Genomic DNA, 16,098 nt, shown 5'->3' with positions numbered 1-16,098 from the left:
CCAATAGCTGACATCTGTAGGTAGGCTGGCTGTTTAGGTCCACTCACGTGTTTGCGCCCTCCTGCCTTTCTACTTTAGAATCCTATTTAATCTTTGAGTTTTTCTTATCTGAGATAAACTGAGAGGGAAAAGCATGCTCTGTCCTTTTTATTATTACATGTGAGGGAGTGGAGCCCTGGAGCATGATTTTACAGATACTATTTGAATTAAACATAGTCAGAGTTAGGTTTGGGTATTTTCTTTCTTTTTTATTTTTTGGCAGTGCACCCCTGTAGGGAACATATACATAAGATTCTGTGGCCGAAGTACCATTACAAGATAAGTCACTAGATACATTTTCTTAGAACTATCTGTTGATTTGTAAGCTTAATAGCAAGCAAAAAAGAACCTTGAAATGATGCTAAGAATTGGGAGGCAAGAGGAAAACATGTATAAACTTGATGTTTTTTCCATTCTTGTTAGTGTGTGCTGGTTTTGATTTTTTAAAAAATATGCTAGAACTAAAAGAACAGAAAAGATGATTGGAACTGTGGAATTTCTTCCCTATCAGGAGCAACTAAAGAGCCTGGAAAATAGAACAATGACACAGAGGAGAGGATATAATAAAAGCCTATAAATATATTAGTGATGTGATGGAGATGAATAGGGAAAGACTGGTCACTGGATCTTCCAAGACAAGAATTACAGGGTATCAAATGAACTTCTCAGCTGACAGTTGAAAAAATAAATGAAAAAAGGTATTTTTTCACATAATGCATACTTAAAACTGTAGAACTCAGTGACACAGAACCTAGTAGAGCCAAAGGTTTGGGGACTCAAGTGTACTGAAATTCATGAATGAAGACTGTAAACAGGGACTTGAATACAAAATTATTGCCCTCATTGAAAAAGTCCTTGAGCTGTAGATTGTTGGAAGCTGTGGGAGTTTGCCTAGGAAGTATTGCTTTGCAATTGCCCTGTATTTATGCCCTTCTATTATGCATCTGCCTTTAGTCATCATCAGAAATGGGATATTGAGTTAGGTGAACCTTTGTCTGACTCAGTACAGCTGTTCATATGTACATATAAACCACAGAGTGTTAATTTTTCTTTGTATTTTCAGGCCATATATCTCTTATTAAGGCATTACTTGTTTTGCTTAAGCACATTTCTGATAAAGTCAGCTAAACTAAAATAATATGTTCAGCTTTTTGCAGTGGTGTAAATGAACTGATATAAAATGATGATCCTTTAAAGTAGTTAGGGCATCCATTCTCTCTCTTATTTTGCTTTTAGCATTGGCTTTATTCTTTTTTTTCCCCTGCCACTACCTTTTTTGACATGATGTTCTTGACCATTTCAAAAGAAGCATTTGTTTGGTTTATGTAACTTAGCAATGAACAGTTGCAGAAACAAATCACATTCAAAAATTTAAGCAGCTGTATCATTTCTGAATGTTGGATTTTATAGCACTAGCTGTGCTGTTTTTCTAACACCTTGTAGGATAGACTGTAACTAGTTCTTTGCGTTTTATGCTTAATATGCTACTGTTTGTAAGACAGGAAGTGTTTCCTTTTTCCTCAGTCAGCATCTTGAAATACATGTTGGGACACTGTCTTTCAATTTCTGACTTGTTAAGAAAGTTGTCTAAAACTTTTCCCAGAGGAGGTTTGTCACTTCCTCTGTCAGCACAAAAGCTAAACTATTGTCTGAAGTGTAGCTCCCTGGGTTCTCACGCAGCTTTTGTTGGGTGCAAGATCCTACTTTGCCCTTGCTCGTTAGGCAAGTTTGCATTATTCAACTTAAATAGTTACCATATTCCATTCTAGCAAAGACTTTGTATAACAGATATGAAGTGGCAAGTACGTAATGTGTGCAAATCCAGTTGAAAAAATGCTGAAAATTCTTTTTTTTTCCCAAAGTTTTAATGAGTATACAAAGCATACTGAAGACTACAAAAGCGAGAAGGAAACTGAAAATGCCTAAATTTCAATTCTTCTGTTACCACAGATCGGACAGATAAACTCTTCTAGAAAGTTGAATATAAGATGCCTCTATAGCAGCGATTTTCAATATCTTTTGATTTGCAGAATCTCTGAATGTTTTTCCATGGATATTACACAGCAAATGTAAACCTTCTAGTAATAGGTATAACTTTTCTTATTTACTACCTTCTTCCAACTTTTAAGCGGTAGTCCACACACCTTTAGGAAGACCACAGCTGTATAATCATTTTTATCATGGAAGTAATCTTTATGACCTAAATGTGAACCTTTGTTTCTTTTGATATACCAGTTTGGCAAGTTTTAGTCTCTTGGTTTTGCTGCCTGTTCCTCTAGAACTTCTACCTCTTGTAAAATTTGGCAGGCCATATAAGCTATTAGTCTGCTAGGAACCATATTTTTAAGGCTTTGCTTAGTGAATAACATGGCTGAGGAAGTTGGTGTCACAGTCAGTAGAGGATAGACTTTGTATTTTGGATGCGAGACTTCTCCTTGTCATAGCCCTGGCTGCAGCAGCAGGATTTTTATAGTGAAAAATTATTTCATGTGTCAGAAAAACGTAGGCATCTGCTGTTCCTGCTCTGTCAGTATGGAAAAGCCATATGCTCAGTTCCACTGGAGCTGTGTTTAATGTCTCTAGTATCTGTTTCAGGTTTTTCTCGCATTGTGTGGTGTTTCAAGGAGAGATGTTAATATATAGCAATTCTTATCTCACTTCAGTCAGTGGGAAAGGGGCATTGCTGCTGATCACTTTACACTGAGGAAGCAAGTTTAGCATATATTGATTGAATGTTAAATTTCTTTCTTTTCATTAAATTATTATTGCTACAAGAGTAGATGTTACAATGAAGAGGAGTTTTTTTGAAACCACAGGAAAGAGATGATACAAGTGGTATGATCAGTCAGGTTGTGGGTTTGGGAGTGGGCTTGGTCTAATCACTGTTAGCTTTTTCTGCAGAAATTATTTTATGAAAATTTAATTATCAAGACCAAAAAACATTGCTTGAAGTTTAATTATCTTATTTTTATAGCAGGTTCCTCACCTAGCTCCAGTAGCAGCTCCTCTGTTAACCCAATGGCTTCTCTTGGAGCATTGCAAACACTGGCAGGGGCTACAGCAGGCCTCAATGTTAGCTCTCTAGCAGGTAAGCTGTGTGTTGTGGTGAGTGGGGGAAATAGCTGATTGTCATTCCACATGAAGCTGTACCAGTTCTGTTTTGTTTTGTTTTGTTTTGTTTTTCCATACTCCCTACTTCTGTATAATAATGCAGAAAATTAAAAGTTAATTAATCTGGCTCAGTGGCAGTACTCAGTCATCTTTATTTTCTCTTTCCTATACAGGAATGGCAGCCTTAAATGGAGGACTTGGCAGTAGTGGTCTCTCCAACGGGACAGGTAGCACAATGGAAGCACTCACCCAAGCCTATTCTGGAATCCAGCAATATGCTGCTGCTGCATTGCCCACACTCTATAATCAGAGTCTCTTAACACAGCAGAGTATTGGTGCAGCAGGAAGTCAAAAAGAAGGTAGGCAGAAAATTGTGCAAACTACTTCAGAGAGGTTTTCAAAAGGGTAAGCCCAACCCTTGCAGCTACCTTATCTACAGAGCTTTTATTTGATAGCGTTGTTTAAAATTCTAGAATCTCAAAAGATAAGTAAGGAAAATCTTTAAGGTCCCTCTGCTAAGGGCTGTCCAAAGTAGCTTTTATATAGGAAGTGTGTCCTTGGATTATCTTCCTTAGATGCTTAGTAATAGCACCCCTCCATTTTCTCAGGGGAGAGGAGAGCGTGGCTCTGCAGCCTTATACATCCCACTGTCAGAGAATTAGTTGTGTTTTTCTTAATTCAGTTTTCTTTCTATTTCTAAATTTGGACCCCTGTGTCTTTGTCCTTCTCCTCTTTCCCCAGGTCCTTAATGCTGATCTTTTTGCTCTTTAGATTCAGAGTTAATTTAACATGTAGTGTAAAATAATGAAAAATATGGGGATAATTTTAAACAGAATGTGGAATGATTAGAAAAAAATTATGGAGCAAGAGATTAGAACTAAGAATTTGGGATAATATGGGTAATATGGTTACTTGTAGTTTATATTGAGATTTATTTAGTTTCTTTTTACAACAAGCCTGGTATAACCAGTTTTTGTTTTAGTCTGCCTTTGGGCCTCAGACTTACTATTTGGCCTTTGTTACAGCAAAGATCTGTAAGCCTGTTTTGGTACAGAATGGAAATTACAGGCAAAAATGCTGGAGAAAGAGCTAGAATTATTTGAATGGTCAATCCCAGCAGGAGATTATGCTGACTTATTCTGGAATCAAGTACTCTGCAGAAGTGCCCACAGCAAGTTCATTGTTACAGGAATTTTTTTTGTGTATGTGGTGGGGGGTTTTTTGGGGGTTTGGGTTTTTTTTTTTGTTTTTTTTTTTTTTTTGTTTGTTTGTTTGTTTGTTTGTTTTTTGACAATTTGGTTGGCTTGAATGGCTCTTTCACCTTTTTTGTGAAGTAGGCCTGTTACGCATGCTTTCTTCTGAACTTTTATTTTTACTTGCTGTTTGAAGGTCCAGAGGGAGCCAATCTGTTCATCTACCATCTCCCCCAGGAGTTTGGGGACCAGGATCTGCTGCAGATGTTCATGCCATTTGGAAACGTCGTCTCTGCAAAGGTTTTCATTGACAAGCAGACCAATCTAAGCAAGTGTTTTGGTATGTTGAGGCTAATCGTGGCCTGTAGAAGTGGGTGCACAGTAGAAAGACCAACTTAGTACAAAATGAGAAGATAAGTTGAAGTTGCTCTTTGGGAGAGAAAAAAATAGTTTGAAGTTTACAGTGAGGGACAAGGGACAGTGATGACAACTAGGTATTTACTTTTCTGAACTACTTTGTCTACTTTATTTGATTAATTTAATAAAGTTTTGTATTTTAAGACCACAGCGTTAAGTGATGTCATCTACACTGGTATGTGTGACTCACTTGAGTTTTCCCATCCTGTTATCTCCTGTGCTTTGTTTGCAAATTGGGCTTCACTGCAGTATGTGCCTTTGGAATCTCTGGCCTGTTGTTCCTAGTAATCTTTTTTCCAGTATTTTGTCCAGTCTAGTTTTTAAGTGAAGTGGTGAATCTTTCTTATGCCTTAAAAAAAAAAGAGAGAGAGAGAGAGTTCTTCCAATAATGAAGTGTATTTTCCCTCATGCCTCATTGTGACTTTTTCTAATTTCATATTGTTATGCCTCACTATACCATTATGGCCCTAGTTAATTCACCATGACTGATGTTTGCAAATTGTAGCTGTGATACAATTCCTTCTCTCCTCACTTTGTCTTTTCAATAATTATTTACATTGATGCGTATACTACTTGCATTTATTATTATCACTGTGAATTATTTTTATTTATACTTATTATTATGTCTACAATACAGTAGGGAGTGCTTACCTCTGGTTTGTAAATGCTCAGTAGGCAATTTTTAAAACTTCCTCCTAATTCTTGAAACCTTTATAATTGAAATAAAATCACTTCAGCTGTTATTTGCTACCTATCTTTTGTTGCATTTCTCATCCTAATGCTCTGCTTAGCATGTATTGGATTGGAAGAGTATCAGGGCAGGAATTGTATCCTAAAACTCCAAATCAACTTGTCATTCTGCTGTTATTATTCAATTAGATTATTTTCAATGAAATTCTTAAGTTTGTATTGCCACAAGAGCAGAGTAAAAGGTTTGTGGTTTTGTTTTTCCCTCTTTGGAAACCCCAGTGAGAGCAGCTGTAGTGTTTAGAGCCCTAAGGTCTCATGACTGTTTTGCTAGGTGGAGGCTTTCTCTGATGGAATAGGAGAGGTCAGCCTTTTTCCATGGTTTTGGTAGCCTTGTGCTTACTTAATATCTTGTATTTTCTAGTATTGGATAATCAAAACATGCTAGCAAGTTAATGATTTTTGAAAGACAAAGAAAATGCTGAGGCTTTAACATCTGTGTATAGAATGATCTCCCTGGACAATGATAACAGCCATCGAATGAAATATAACTTTTTTTTCCTTCATCAGACAGAAGTCTAAACATGATATTGGTAGCAGTGTTACACTACTATCTTTACTGAGCTTTCATATAGAGATTAACATTTTCCAGATCTAGTTTTCTCACAGGTATGAGAGGTGTTTATGAATGATATGATAGAGTTGCGAGTTTTTGAAAATGGCGTTTCATTCAAGCCTCTCTCAGGCTGTGAGGGCCTGCATTTCCAGTCATGAGTAACTGTTGTGGAGAACTTTGGCGTGTTGTAATCATGTATTTTCCTTTCATTAGGTTTTGTGAGTTACGACAATCCTGTCTCTGCGCAGGCTGCCATTCAGTCCATGAACGGCTTTCAGATTGGCATGAAACGTCTGAAAGTACAACTCAAGCGCTCTAAGAATGACAGCAAGCCATACTGAGCGCCCCTCCCCTCCGGGACTGGAGTGAGAAGGATCTTCTGGTAAGTTGGGGAGGAGCGCACTTAGCGATTCAAAGCCCTAAGGCTGTGTTTTTGCAGTCCTGGAAGCTGATCCATGCCGTTCTACCTGGCACATCTTCCCCTGAAGACTCGGCTGCAGCGTCTGCTGGGAATCCCGCTTCGGATGGAGGACAAGTTTGTGCTTTTGTTTCCAGTGTTTTACTTTGGAGTTTAGGTGCCATATCGCTGAGGTTTTTTTTTCCCTTATTTAAAGTTTGCTGTGTTTGTAACCAGTGTGTGTTGAGAAGGACCAATGCCAGCTCCTTGGGGGTGGGGAGAGGAGAGAAAAGGGAGCAGCAGAAACTGACACCACACTGCCTTGGGGTGGAGAGGAGACAGGGAAGCAGAGCTGACACCACACTGCCATGGGGGAGAGGACATGGGGAAGCAGAAATAATGCTGAACAGCTGATGAAAACAAGGATGGGAAAGGAAAACTTGAGTCAGTCCAAGTTTGGCTGAGCAAGGAACAGACTCCACATAGCCTTTGTCATGCCCCACTCTTTGAAGCTTCCTTAACTGTATGCCTTTGTGGGGACTTAATTCCTCTCTAAGCAGGAGACAGGCTAGAAAGGTGAACACATTTATGAGTTAAAGGAAAACTGCAGGGTTTTTTTGTTTTGTTTTGCTGTGTATAAAGTGATGTTTATATAGTACTGTGAACATATGCAGCACTTTATAAAACTAAGTAATGTCTCAACCCAGAAAATTTCACTGACCGTTTACAGTTGAATATTAATGAGATGCAGTGACTCTTCATGCTTGGGGAAAATTATCCCTATATAATTCAGCTAAGTATTGTAGAAAGGTTTAGAGAGAGACAGCTTAGTCTGGAAGAATACAAATAGGGCTAGAAACAAGAAACTCAAAATTCCTGACAGTCTGGAGATTTTTTTTGCCAAATCTTTTTCCTACCATTTTCTTAAATTCCCCACGTCTGTGGAGTAACATCCTTCTACAGAGTACTGCTTTGACTTCATCTGATAAGCATGTTTCTCTATTCAGATGACTGCTAAACTGGGATACAAAGCCAAGAGTTTACCCTAAAACAGCTCTTAAGGCTCCTGCTTCATACCTGTTCACATGACAGTTGCTTTTTCAGTCTTACTCTGTTGCAAAGAGAGTTCTCTATTTAAAAAAAAAAAAAAAACTAATTTATGCAGTGGTTTAGTCTAGTATTTAGATATTTCTTTAAACTGCAGTTTTCCTTTAAGGTGGTGTGTGCCAGTGCAAAACTGGAATAACACAGGAGCTGTTGAACCAGAGCAGAGCATTGAGCCATCCAGTCTTATTCTGCCTTTTGGCACCAGCTGTTATCCTCTATACTGAAGGAAAATTAAACTCAACCCTCCAGTGAACACATGCTTTATTTGCACACTTATGAAATTGCTAATGTGTTGCTAAGGGCCTTTTATACACTGGTTTTCGGGGGGCTCAAAGGATTTTTGACACTCTGGCCTGAGTCATTTGAAGTAATAAGAGCAGAGTCCCATGTTATAACCACCAAAAATCCACCTCTATCTCAAGAGGAAGTTTACAGTTTATGTATGTCTTTTGACAGAAGTTCTATTTACCTCATTTTCTCCATTTCCTTGTTTCCTTTATATTCCTGGTTGGTGATGCTGTTTCCCAGGGCACCAGGTAACACTGCAGTCTGGGAGCCAGCTGCTAAATGAGTGTGGGGTCGGACATAGGGTTTGGATTTCCTGTTCTGCTCCAGCAGGAGGAGCACTGAACTCATCAAACCTGAAATCCTGTTCAGAATATGTGCGCTCGTGTGCAAGGGGTTCTGCTGTGGTCCATTGGGAATGTCAGGTATTCACACAGACTGGATCCCCAGGGATCTCAAACCTCAGAAGTACAAGACCATAGCATCCAAGAGGAGTCCTTTTCATTGTTAAATTGAAAATCAGTTAGATGATACCAAACCATCTATTTTTATGGCAGAAAGGTAAAACAAATTATTAATATTCCGATCATTTTTGGTAGAAAAGGTTGAAAGGCCAGACTGCCAAATTTCCCATTTATGCTGGCATGTGGTACCCTTCCATGTTAATTATTTGGATCTCTCTAGAAACGTAAGCATACACTTAAGTGAACCATGTACACTTGAATTCTGCACAATGGGAGAGATGTGTCCTGGTTTTCTGAGAAGAGAGTGTTGGAGTGTGAAGGCCTCCAGGGTGATAATGGGATTTTTTTTTTATAAATAATATACTTTTCAAGGAAAAAAAGAAAAAAAAAACATGGTTGGGAGCATCTGCTCCAAGTGCAACCTGCTGTAACCAAGAATGTTGTTTCTATTTTTATAGAAGTTTTATACAGCTCCAGGATGGAGAATATTTATTACCTAAATTATTTCACTGGAAAAAAAGGCCAGGGTTTTGTAGAATCCGTAATGTGATTGTTTTACACACATAATGATGTGCATGATTGAAACTACTGATCTTCAGTGGCCTGTTTGCAGCCCAACAACTGCTAAATGGGGAAGATTAATGCTGTGAACCAGTGGAGGAGAGCGCTGTGCTCTGGGGTCTCTACAGTCACTCTTACCTTCTTTGCACCCTTCCCACTGTACTATCTGAGACCTTTGTTCTGCTTCTCTTCTAACCTGGTGCTCTGGCCTCTTCAGTAGTCATTTCAGTTGCCCTAAACTAGACATTTTAGATTTCACATCCTATAGCATGTCTTCAGTACTGCAACTTTTGAATCAAGCTTAGCGCTGTTGCAAATAGATGCAACTCTATTGACGTTAGGAAATTCACCAGTTTACATTGTGGCTTAGGTTGGTCCCAAACATAATCACCGTAAACACATAACTTGGGCTAGATCTTGTGCCTTACTGGCGTAACTACATTATAAGTATTGCCAAAAAAAAAAAAAAAAAAATCTATGCAGGTTAAATTCTGAAAGGTGTGATCCTCAGATGGCTTGAATCAGTGCTGCTCTGCTCTCTTCAGTAGGGCTGCATCAATTTTCACCAGCTGAAGATTTTGCCCTTTTTGTGCATTTGTTTCAGATTTCCCCCTCCTTTTGTGGGTGGGGATTGTTTTTTTTTTTGTTTTGTTTTGTTTTTTTTTTTTTGGGGGGGGGGCGTAGTAGGGGTGTGTATCAATGTGTATGTTGCCAAAGTTAATAAATGTATAAAGTCTGTGACTGGGGCAGATTTTTTTCTGATAATGCAACTGATCAGATAAAATCAACATTTTTGTGCTTGGTGGCTGCCACTGACTCTGGGGATTTCTGCTCTTCTTGCCTTCCAGTTTTAAACCAGTTTTCCTCCTCACTCATTGGCAGGAGAGGCTGGGGGCCTGGGGATTTTGTTTGATTTTTAGATTCCTGTCATGTTCTCATTTAAGTGCAGATCCAATCAGTCAGCTGTTTTGGGGCTTGATGGGGCTTAACTGCCCAAAACATAGAAGCAGATTCTGAACTAGCAGCTGATGGGAAAGACAGAATACTTTCAGTAATGCACAGAAATATCCTGAGGAGGAAATTATCTGCAGAACAGCAGATAATTTTATCATTAAGGAATGATAAAAGATGTAAGAAATTAAAGTAGCAAAAACATTTGGGGCAAACTTGATACCACCTGCAGTATTTTAATATTGGAAGCTGTCATTAGATACGTGTCTTGGTTATAATCTGTTCTTGTGTCAAATGTTCTATTTCATGGACAGTAAGATAAGAGCTGAGTGAGTTCAAATAAACTGTAGAAGGATTTGCTTAAGTAGCCATATAGGCAAAGTATTCTGTGTGCTCAAAAACCAAAGAATCAGAATTTTCTACAACAAAAGCTAGTAGGATTTCTGATGAAGCAGAATTCCATAGGTACACCAGGAAATACTTGTGTATTTCTAGAAGCAAAATGGAAATATTTGTCTACTTAGTAGATTTTCTTTTCAGAGTATATTTGATTCTGCTTGACAAACCATAATAAGATGGAAGTATTAAGAACGATCGAAGTGTTAGCCTGATGCTGCTTAGTATCTAGTGCTGTAGCAAACTGACTCATAGATTCTTCAGCCCTGCAGATAACCAGCAGTAAAATTAGATGTCTCCTTGTAGCTTTGCTTTCTCTTCCAGCAATGCAAAGCTTGCGTTGTGAGACAATGCCTCTGGTTGCCATTAAAGTTAGGCCTAAGCAGAATGAGGATTGCAACTTTTCAGAGGTATCGGAAACAACAGCAGTGACTGTCTTCTTACATCTTAACAATGAGATAGATTTATTAGCTGTGAGCTCTATTATCTGGAAAATAGGTGCTTCAGAAAATTTCTTAGAAGAAAATAGGAGGAAAAGACTTCCACCTAAATGATAAAAGTTGTGTTAGAAGCCTGCCTGCATGACAGAATTAACTCAAGCATTTCTTCTTGCTAATAGTTGTCGATTAGGGAAGGAAAGGCAAATAGAATCCATTTGGTTGTGAAATTGTTCATAACTATTTAATTTGGAAACATCTAAAAGCAACTTGGATAAATCACATTGCAAATGAACAGTGCAGCTATACACAAGTAATATGCTTTGAGAGTCTTCTGATGCGGACAATTAAATGTAAGGATGTTTTGCATCACTGATCGAAGTTACCACAAAGTATAAAATACAGAATGAAGAAAATCGTACTACATTATCAGAGTTGTGAGAATAAAACAGGGACACAGTGAAATAACTTTCCCTAAGTTGTTAAGTTCTTATCCAGCTTCTTGTGTCTCTGCTTTTGTAGGCCAGTCTAAGGACTGTTTTTGCTCTTCCAGAAGACCTTTAATGAAACTTGGTCTTCCCTTCAAAAATGCTAAGTGAAATGTTTGAAAAAATAACAAAAACCTCTAAACAAATCACGTCAAGAATTTCTGTGGTGCCTGCTAGATGTCACTTGATTTTATTACTTTTTTTCTCATGCCTCAGAGTTCCTGTGATGAATTTACCTCTCTGGTTAACAGCTGAAACCTCACAGTTTTGCAGACTACACAGAGCGTTTCTAGAACTGTAGAAATAACCATAAGAGTTGCATTGTTCTCTGTTTGCTGGAATTGGTGTAAGTTCCATATTAAGTCCTTTCTCTAAATTGGAAAGTGTGAAGAGCAAATTCGTTTCAGCAGTACTAGTAAGTTTGCAGGTTTAGTGGGCAGTATGCTTCTTTACGCTGAAACTGGAGTGCAATGCTTGATACTCTGTTATAGGATCACATGAAAGTCTCATGTCTTGCTCCTTTAACCAGTCTTTAACCAGCAGCATTGAGAGGTGCTGAAGAATAGGGCACCAAACAGGAGACTAAGATGAAATCTTAGAAAAGAGGAGAAAAGAACTTGCTTCCATTCACCCCTACTTCCCACATTCTTCCCAAAAAGTTCCTTCTGTTCTACAGCTTAGAGACTGAGGGGAGGCAGCAGAGGTATTTATATCACTCTAATATGAGAATTATTTTTAAAAATTCAGCTCAAGAAGGCCTCAGGAAACACATCTTTTTACTCATGGAACTGGCAACAGTGACTGTAGAGCTTCTCAGAGCCCAGAATCCCTTCCTCAAAAGCCAGGGACCTGGGGGCTGTTCATATAAAAGGTTGGGAAAGGAAAATCCCTGTGCAGGTCTAATGGTATGAAAGGGGCTCAGCTAGGACAAGTCTTAACTTGCAGTCAAGTCTTAAGGAATTCTCTACTGTGTGGGGTTTTTGGTTCCACTTATTTGTCTCGTATAATCTCCCCCCCCCCCCCCCCCGGCCCCTGCTCCCCCTGTTTCAAACTACCCAGTCCCAGTTTCCTGGGCTCCTAGGGAATGAGAAGGGGCTATAGCTGAAAGAGAGGACATGGATTTCCTGGGCTACCACTGCCTACCACCTTCCCATGTTAGGATGCAAGAAAAGTCTCAGCCATCAAACCACCTGTGAATCCCTTGTGTCCTCTGTCTTGTCTCTCATGGTCTTAATCTCTGTGGGCAAATGTTAGCCCTGGAGCCATATATTTTTTCTTTTTCTTTCTGGAGTCAGTCTCCTGGGAAGGGTGCTTCCTCTGCTCCTTCCTTAGAGCTAGCAGAGACCCTGGGCACGGGACAGGGCGAATGCATGCTAATCGGTGCGTCACGAGGCCGTGGAGTGCCTCGCAGCCCAGGTGCGGAGAGGGAAATCCAGGCCTCTGCTTCCATTTGGTTTCTGGCAGTTTGATGTTTACTTGGTGTCCTTCATGTCCTTCGACTTTTACTTGTCCATCGTTGGCATGTGCTGCCCTTCCCTGTCGACTCCCTTCCCCAGGAGGTCTCATTGTACGGTGCCCATTCTCGTTCTCTCTCTCCGTGTTTGGATGTACTGCTCTGTGTAACTCAGTGGGTCTCCCTCTTTCTGGTTTGTTTTTTTTTCTAGATTCCTGCCGTTTGTTCATCGTTGTGCCTAAAGCATGTCGATGTGGCGTTCAAGTACATCGTCCAAATCCTTGTCTCTTCAGCTTCTCTGATGCTTGAACTCTCACCTTTGACCTTGTGTTGACCTTTGATGCTGATGTGTATTTTTATTATGTTTGTTTCTTTCTTTGTTTTTTTTTTTTTTTGTTTTGGGTTTTGTTTTTTTTTTTTGTTTTGTTTTTTTTGTGCTGCCAAATTGGTTTTGCTAGAAAGACTGCTGAAGGGGAATATTTAAACTTGCATTTGAATATTAAAAAAATTTCTATTTTTCTAGACCTTCGTAAGATAACCACTTGATTTTGTGAATCTGATTCTTTGTAATTGTCTTCAGAGCAGCCTTGCTAGCATACCTTGTGGAGTATTTGTATTTCTGTGAACATACAGCCAATCACTTTCTAGGCTTAGTTTTTTCTGTGTGCTTAGTTTTAAAAACACAGTTTTGAAGAAAAAGTCAATTATATGGTGTGACTCAATCTTTCAGGAGGCTTCCTTAGTCACATTTTGCTGATCTGGTTTCTGTCCTTGAGGAGACAGTATGTATTTTTACGAGTTCAAACTTGTGACTTGAGTGGCATCAGCAGAAAACACTTGAACTACACTTTCTTCTGATTGTAGCTACGTTTTCGCCCTGGCACTTACTGATTCCCCCTCCACCCCCCACCCCGTGTGATTATCAGTCTGCAGTGAAAATTTGATCAAAGTTGATGTTGTATTTTGTTAAGCCCCAGCATGCTTGTTTTTCGTAACTACAATCTCCTCAGCAAAATGTGATGGTTTTGTTTTATTCTTTCAAGCTAAGATAGTGCCCAGTAACGTTTTGCATGTTTCCTGCTGTTTTCTTCACACCCTCGTATATATCGCCTTCACCTCTCTGTTTTCTATAGTTTGTGCAAAAACTGAGCAATTTAATGGGTTTCAAAGGTATCCTTTTAAATTGGTGTTTTTGGTATAACAAATGTCCCGTCAGAAGCCACCTGAGGGCATCTACCTGTGCACTTAGACTGTCTGCCTGACAGAGCACCTGGACCTTGTTCCATCTCCGGAGCCATGGGAGGTGCCTGGGGCTGGGTTGCACTGCTCCTGTAGCAGGAGTTTTGGCTGAAGGGAATAGTTGGGAAGCAGGAAGGTGAGGCAACTTCACAGTATTTCTGTTTCCCAAATTCTCCGAAACTAGGGCTCCTCTGAAACACTCTTTACTAGTATTGTATCAAAGTTGGGGCATATTTTTGTGAAGTCCAGCCCCAGCTTAATACCATCAGTCAGACCTTGGTGGCAGGATCATTGAAGACTCGAGGTTAGCTCTTGAAATAAGAACATATAGAATATCCCAGAGAAAGCGTTTGTAAACCTGGTTACACAACTGCTGGCTCTTTCCCCAAGTGACAAGCACAATACAACAGCCTCTGAAGCTGTTACCTGAACAGGGTACCATCCCCAGCCCTCTTCTCAAGGGCCTTAGCTGGGGAATCTCTACGGAGATTTTTTAGGTTTTCTTTCTTTCTTTCTTTCTCTCTCTCTCTCTTTTTTTTTTTTTTTTTTTTTTTTTTTAAGTTTTAGTTTTTAATTGGGTAATGAGCTAAGCAGTTTTTCTGCCTCACAGGATGAACTAGAACAGGTTACCGCTTTCTGGGTGCCAGGATTCCCCCTACCCTACATATGATCTGCACAGGTAGTAACTGGGATGTAGCTTCTAGATGAAGGCACCTGGAAGAGTGTTTGCTGTGGTGAAATATCAGTCACAGGGAGAAGTGAGCTAGTGTAGGTGCCTTAACAGGAGAAAATAGTGTGGAACAAAATCCCAGGAGAAAGGGATTTGCTGAGAAAATAAATGCCCTTTGATAGGGTAGAAATCTTATTTTTGTCCAGTGCTTGGGATAATAAAGATGCTAAAGAATTTACTCTATTCTACTGCTGAGTTGGCTGAGGATACTATAATTCTCAATAGAAATTGGTTAGAATTGTGTAGACAGTCCTTAATCCGCTTATAAAAGACAGAAAATTTTTGGATATGGTGCATATACCTGAGAGTGGAGTGTGAGGCTGGATGAGAAAAGGATAGAGACTCGTTTATTTGGGAGGTAGGGTTGTGGGCTGGCTGCTGTTAGTCCCACAGTCTGAATGCACAGGGCTGTGTGCCAGTGGGGGGCACTGATACCCTGCAGTGTATTGAGTAACTGCCAGTACATTTCTGTACATGCGCATTTGGTTCCATAAGGAACTTTGGGGAAACCTGTGGAAAAATATCTGAAGAAAACCAAAATGCCAAATGTTGGATGTTTCTTTCCTTTCTTCTTTCCCTTTCTTCCTTTGGTTGTTTTAATTGTTCTGTGGTGGTTTTAATGGATTTGAGACAGTGGAGCAGCAGCTGCCTTTCTGATTTTTGGCTGCTTTTTTGTGAATAATTTAAAAAGAAAATTTACATTTTGGAGACAAACCTGTGGGCTTTTTTATTGGTACAAACATTGTATTTAACACTAGGGGTTTTGTACAGTTTTTTGCCTTTTCTACTAGAAAACAATGTAAAGTGATTCACAATGTGACGAGAAAACAAATTGCCACTATGACCAAATGTAGAGTCTGTTCTGCAGTAATGGGATTTAATCAACTCAAAGTCGTGGTTCAGTCGTAGAAATGCTTTTCTTTACCTTGTTTGAGCTGTTCCTTTTTTCTTGTTTTGATTTGCAAAACAAAATGTCTTTTTTGTGTGAAATTGTGTTGTACTCTGTAGAGAATTACGGATTTTACTTTAATGGTTTAAAAAGCAGAGGAGCACGTGTTGCTTTTCTGAGCTGATCGCAGAGTTTGTGTAGTGGATTTAAAAATGAAAAGATTTGTTACAAGTTTGGAACGAGCGAGTATGTGTTAAAGGAATTTTCTTCCTTTTGTGTGTTTTTTTTTTCTTTTTGTCCCAAAGGGCAACTTAAAGCTGTTTTAATTGCACAGACACACCGACAACAAGTCATTTTGTATATGCCAAGTGTGGTACCTTCCTTTGTTTATTTGCTATTAAACTGTTTGAGAAAAGTCCGTGTGTGTTGTCTTTGTGTCTTAAACTTGAGACTCTTTGGGGGTCCAGGTGTGGGAAAATGAGGAGAGAGGTGGGAGAACTGTCTTCCAGTTTCTTACCTGTAAGTTATTAAACTGTCCTGGTCCAATGCCACTTGTTCTAGATGCAGAGAATAGCCCTGGGTTTTTACTTCTGTGTGATCCATTACTTTGAGGAGAACTGGAAAAGATTTTTGGTTCC

At 39.3% G+C, this 16,098-nt stretch overlaps 1 protein-coding gene across 12 annotated transcripts in view; it reads left to right on the top strand.

The window, feature by feature from the left end:
- CELF1 (CUGBP Elav-like family member 1) overlaps positions 1 to 15,875 on the top strand; it is a 63,729-nt gene extending 47,854 nt beyond the window's left edge. For 8 of the 12 annotated variants that reach the window (XM_062577106.1, XM_062577105.1, XM_062577097.1 and 5 more), the window contains 5 exons: positions 3,014 to 3,127; positions 3,324 to 3,509; positions 4,540 to 4,683; positions 6,277 to 6,445; positions 12,814 to 15,875. In XM_062577106.1, coding sequence (XP_062433090.1) covers positions 3,014 to 3,127; positions 3,324 to 3,509; positions 4,540 to 4,683; positions 6,277 to 6,404 — 572 coding nt within the window. In that variant the 3' untranslated portion in view covers positions 6,405 to 6,445; positions 12,814 to 15,875. The remainder of the gene's footprint in view (positions 1 to 3,013; positions 3,128 to 3,323; positions 3,510 to 4,539; positions 4,684 to 6,276; positions 6,446 to 12,813) is intronic. The other 4 variants (XM_062577108.1, XM_062577107.1, XM_062577103.1 and 1 more) reach the window with 1 other exon arrangement.
- The last annotated feature ends 223 nt before the right edge of the window (positions 15,876 to 16,098 follow it).

This window comes from Rhea pennata, chromosome 5, assembly GCF_028389875.1.
Source record: "Rhea pennata isolate bPtePen1 chromosome 5, bPtePen1.pri, whole genome shotgun sequence".
NCBI lineage: Eukaryota > Metazoa > Chordata > Aves > Rheiformes > Rheidae > Rhea > Rhea pennata.
The sequence above is the reverse complement of the archived record's forward strand: the minus strand, read 5'-3'. Positions and strand labels throughout refer to the sequence as shown.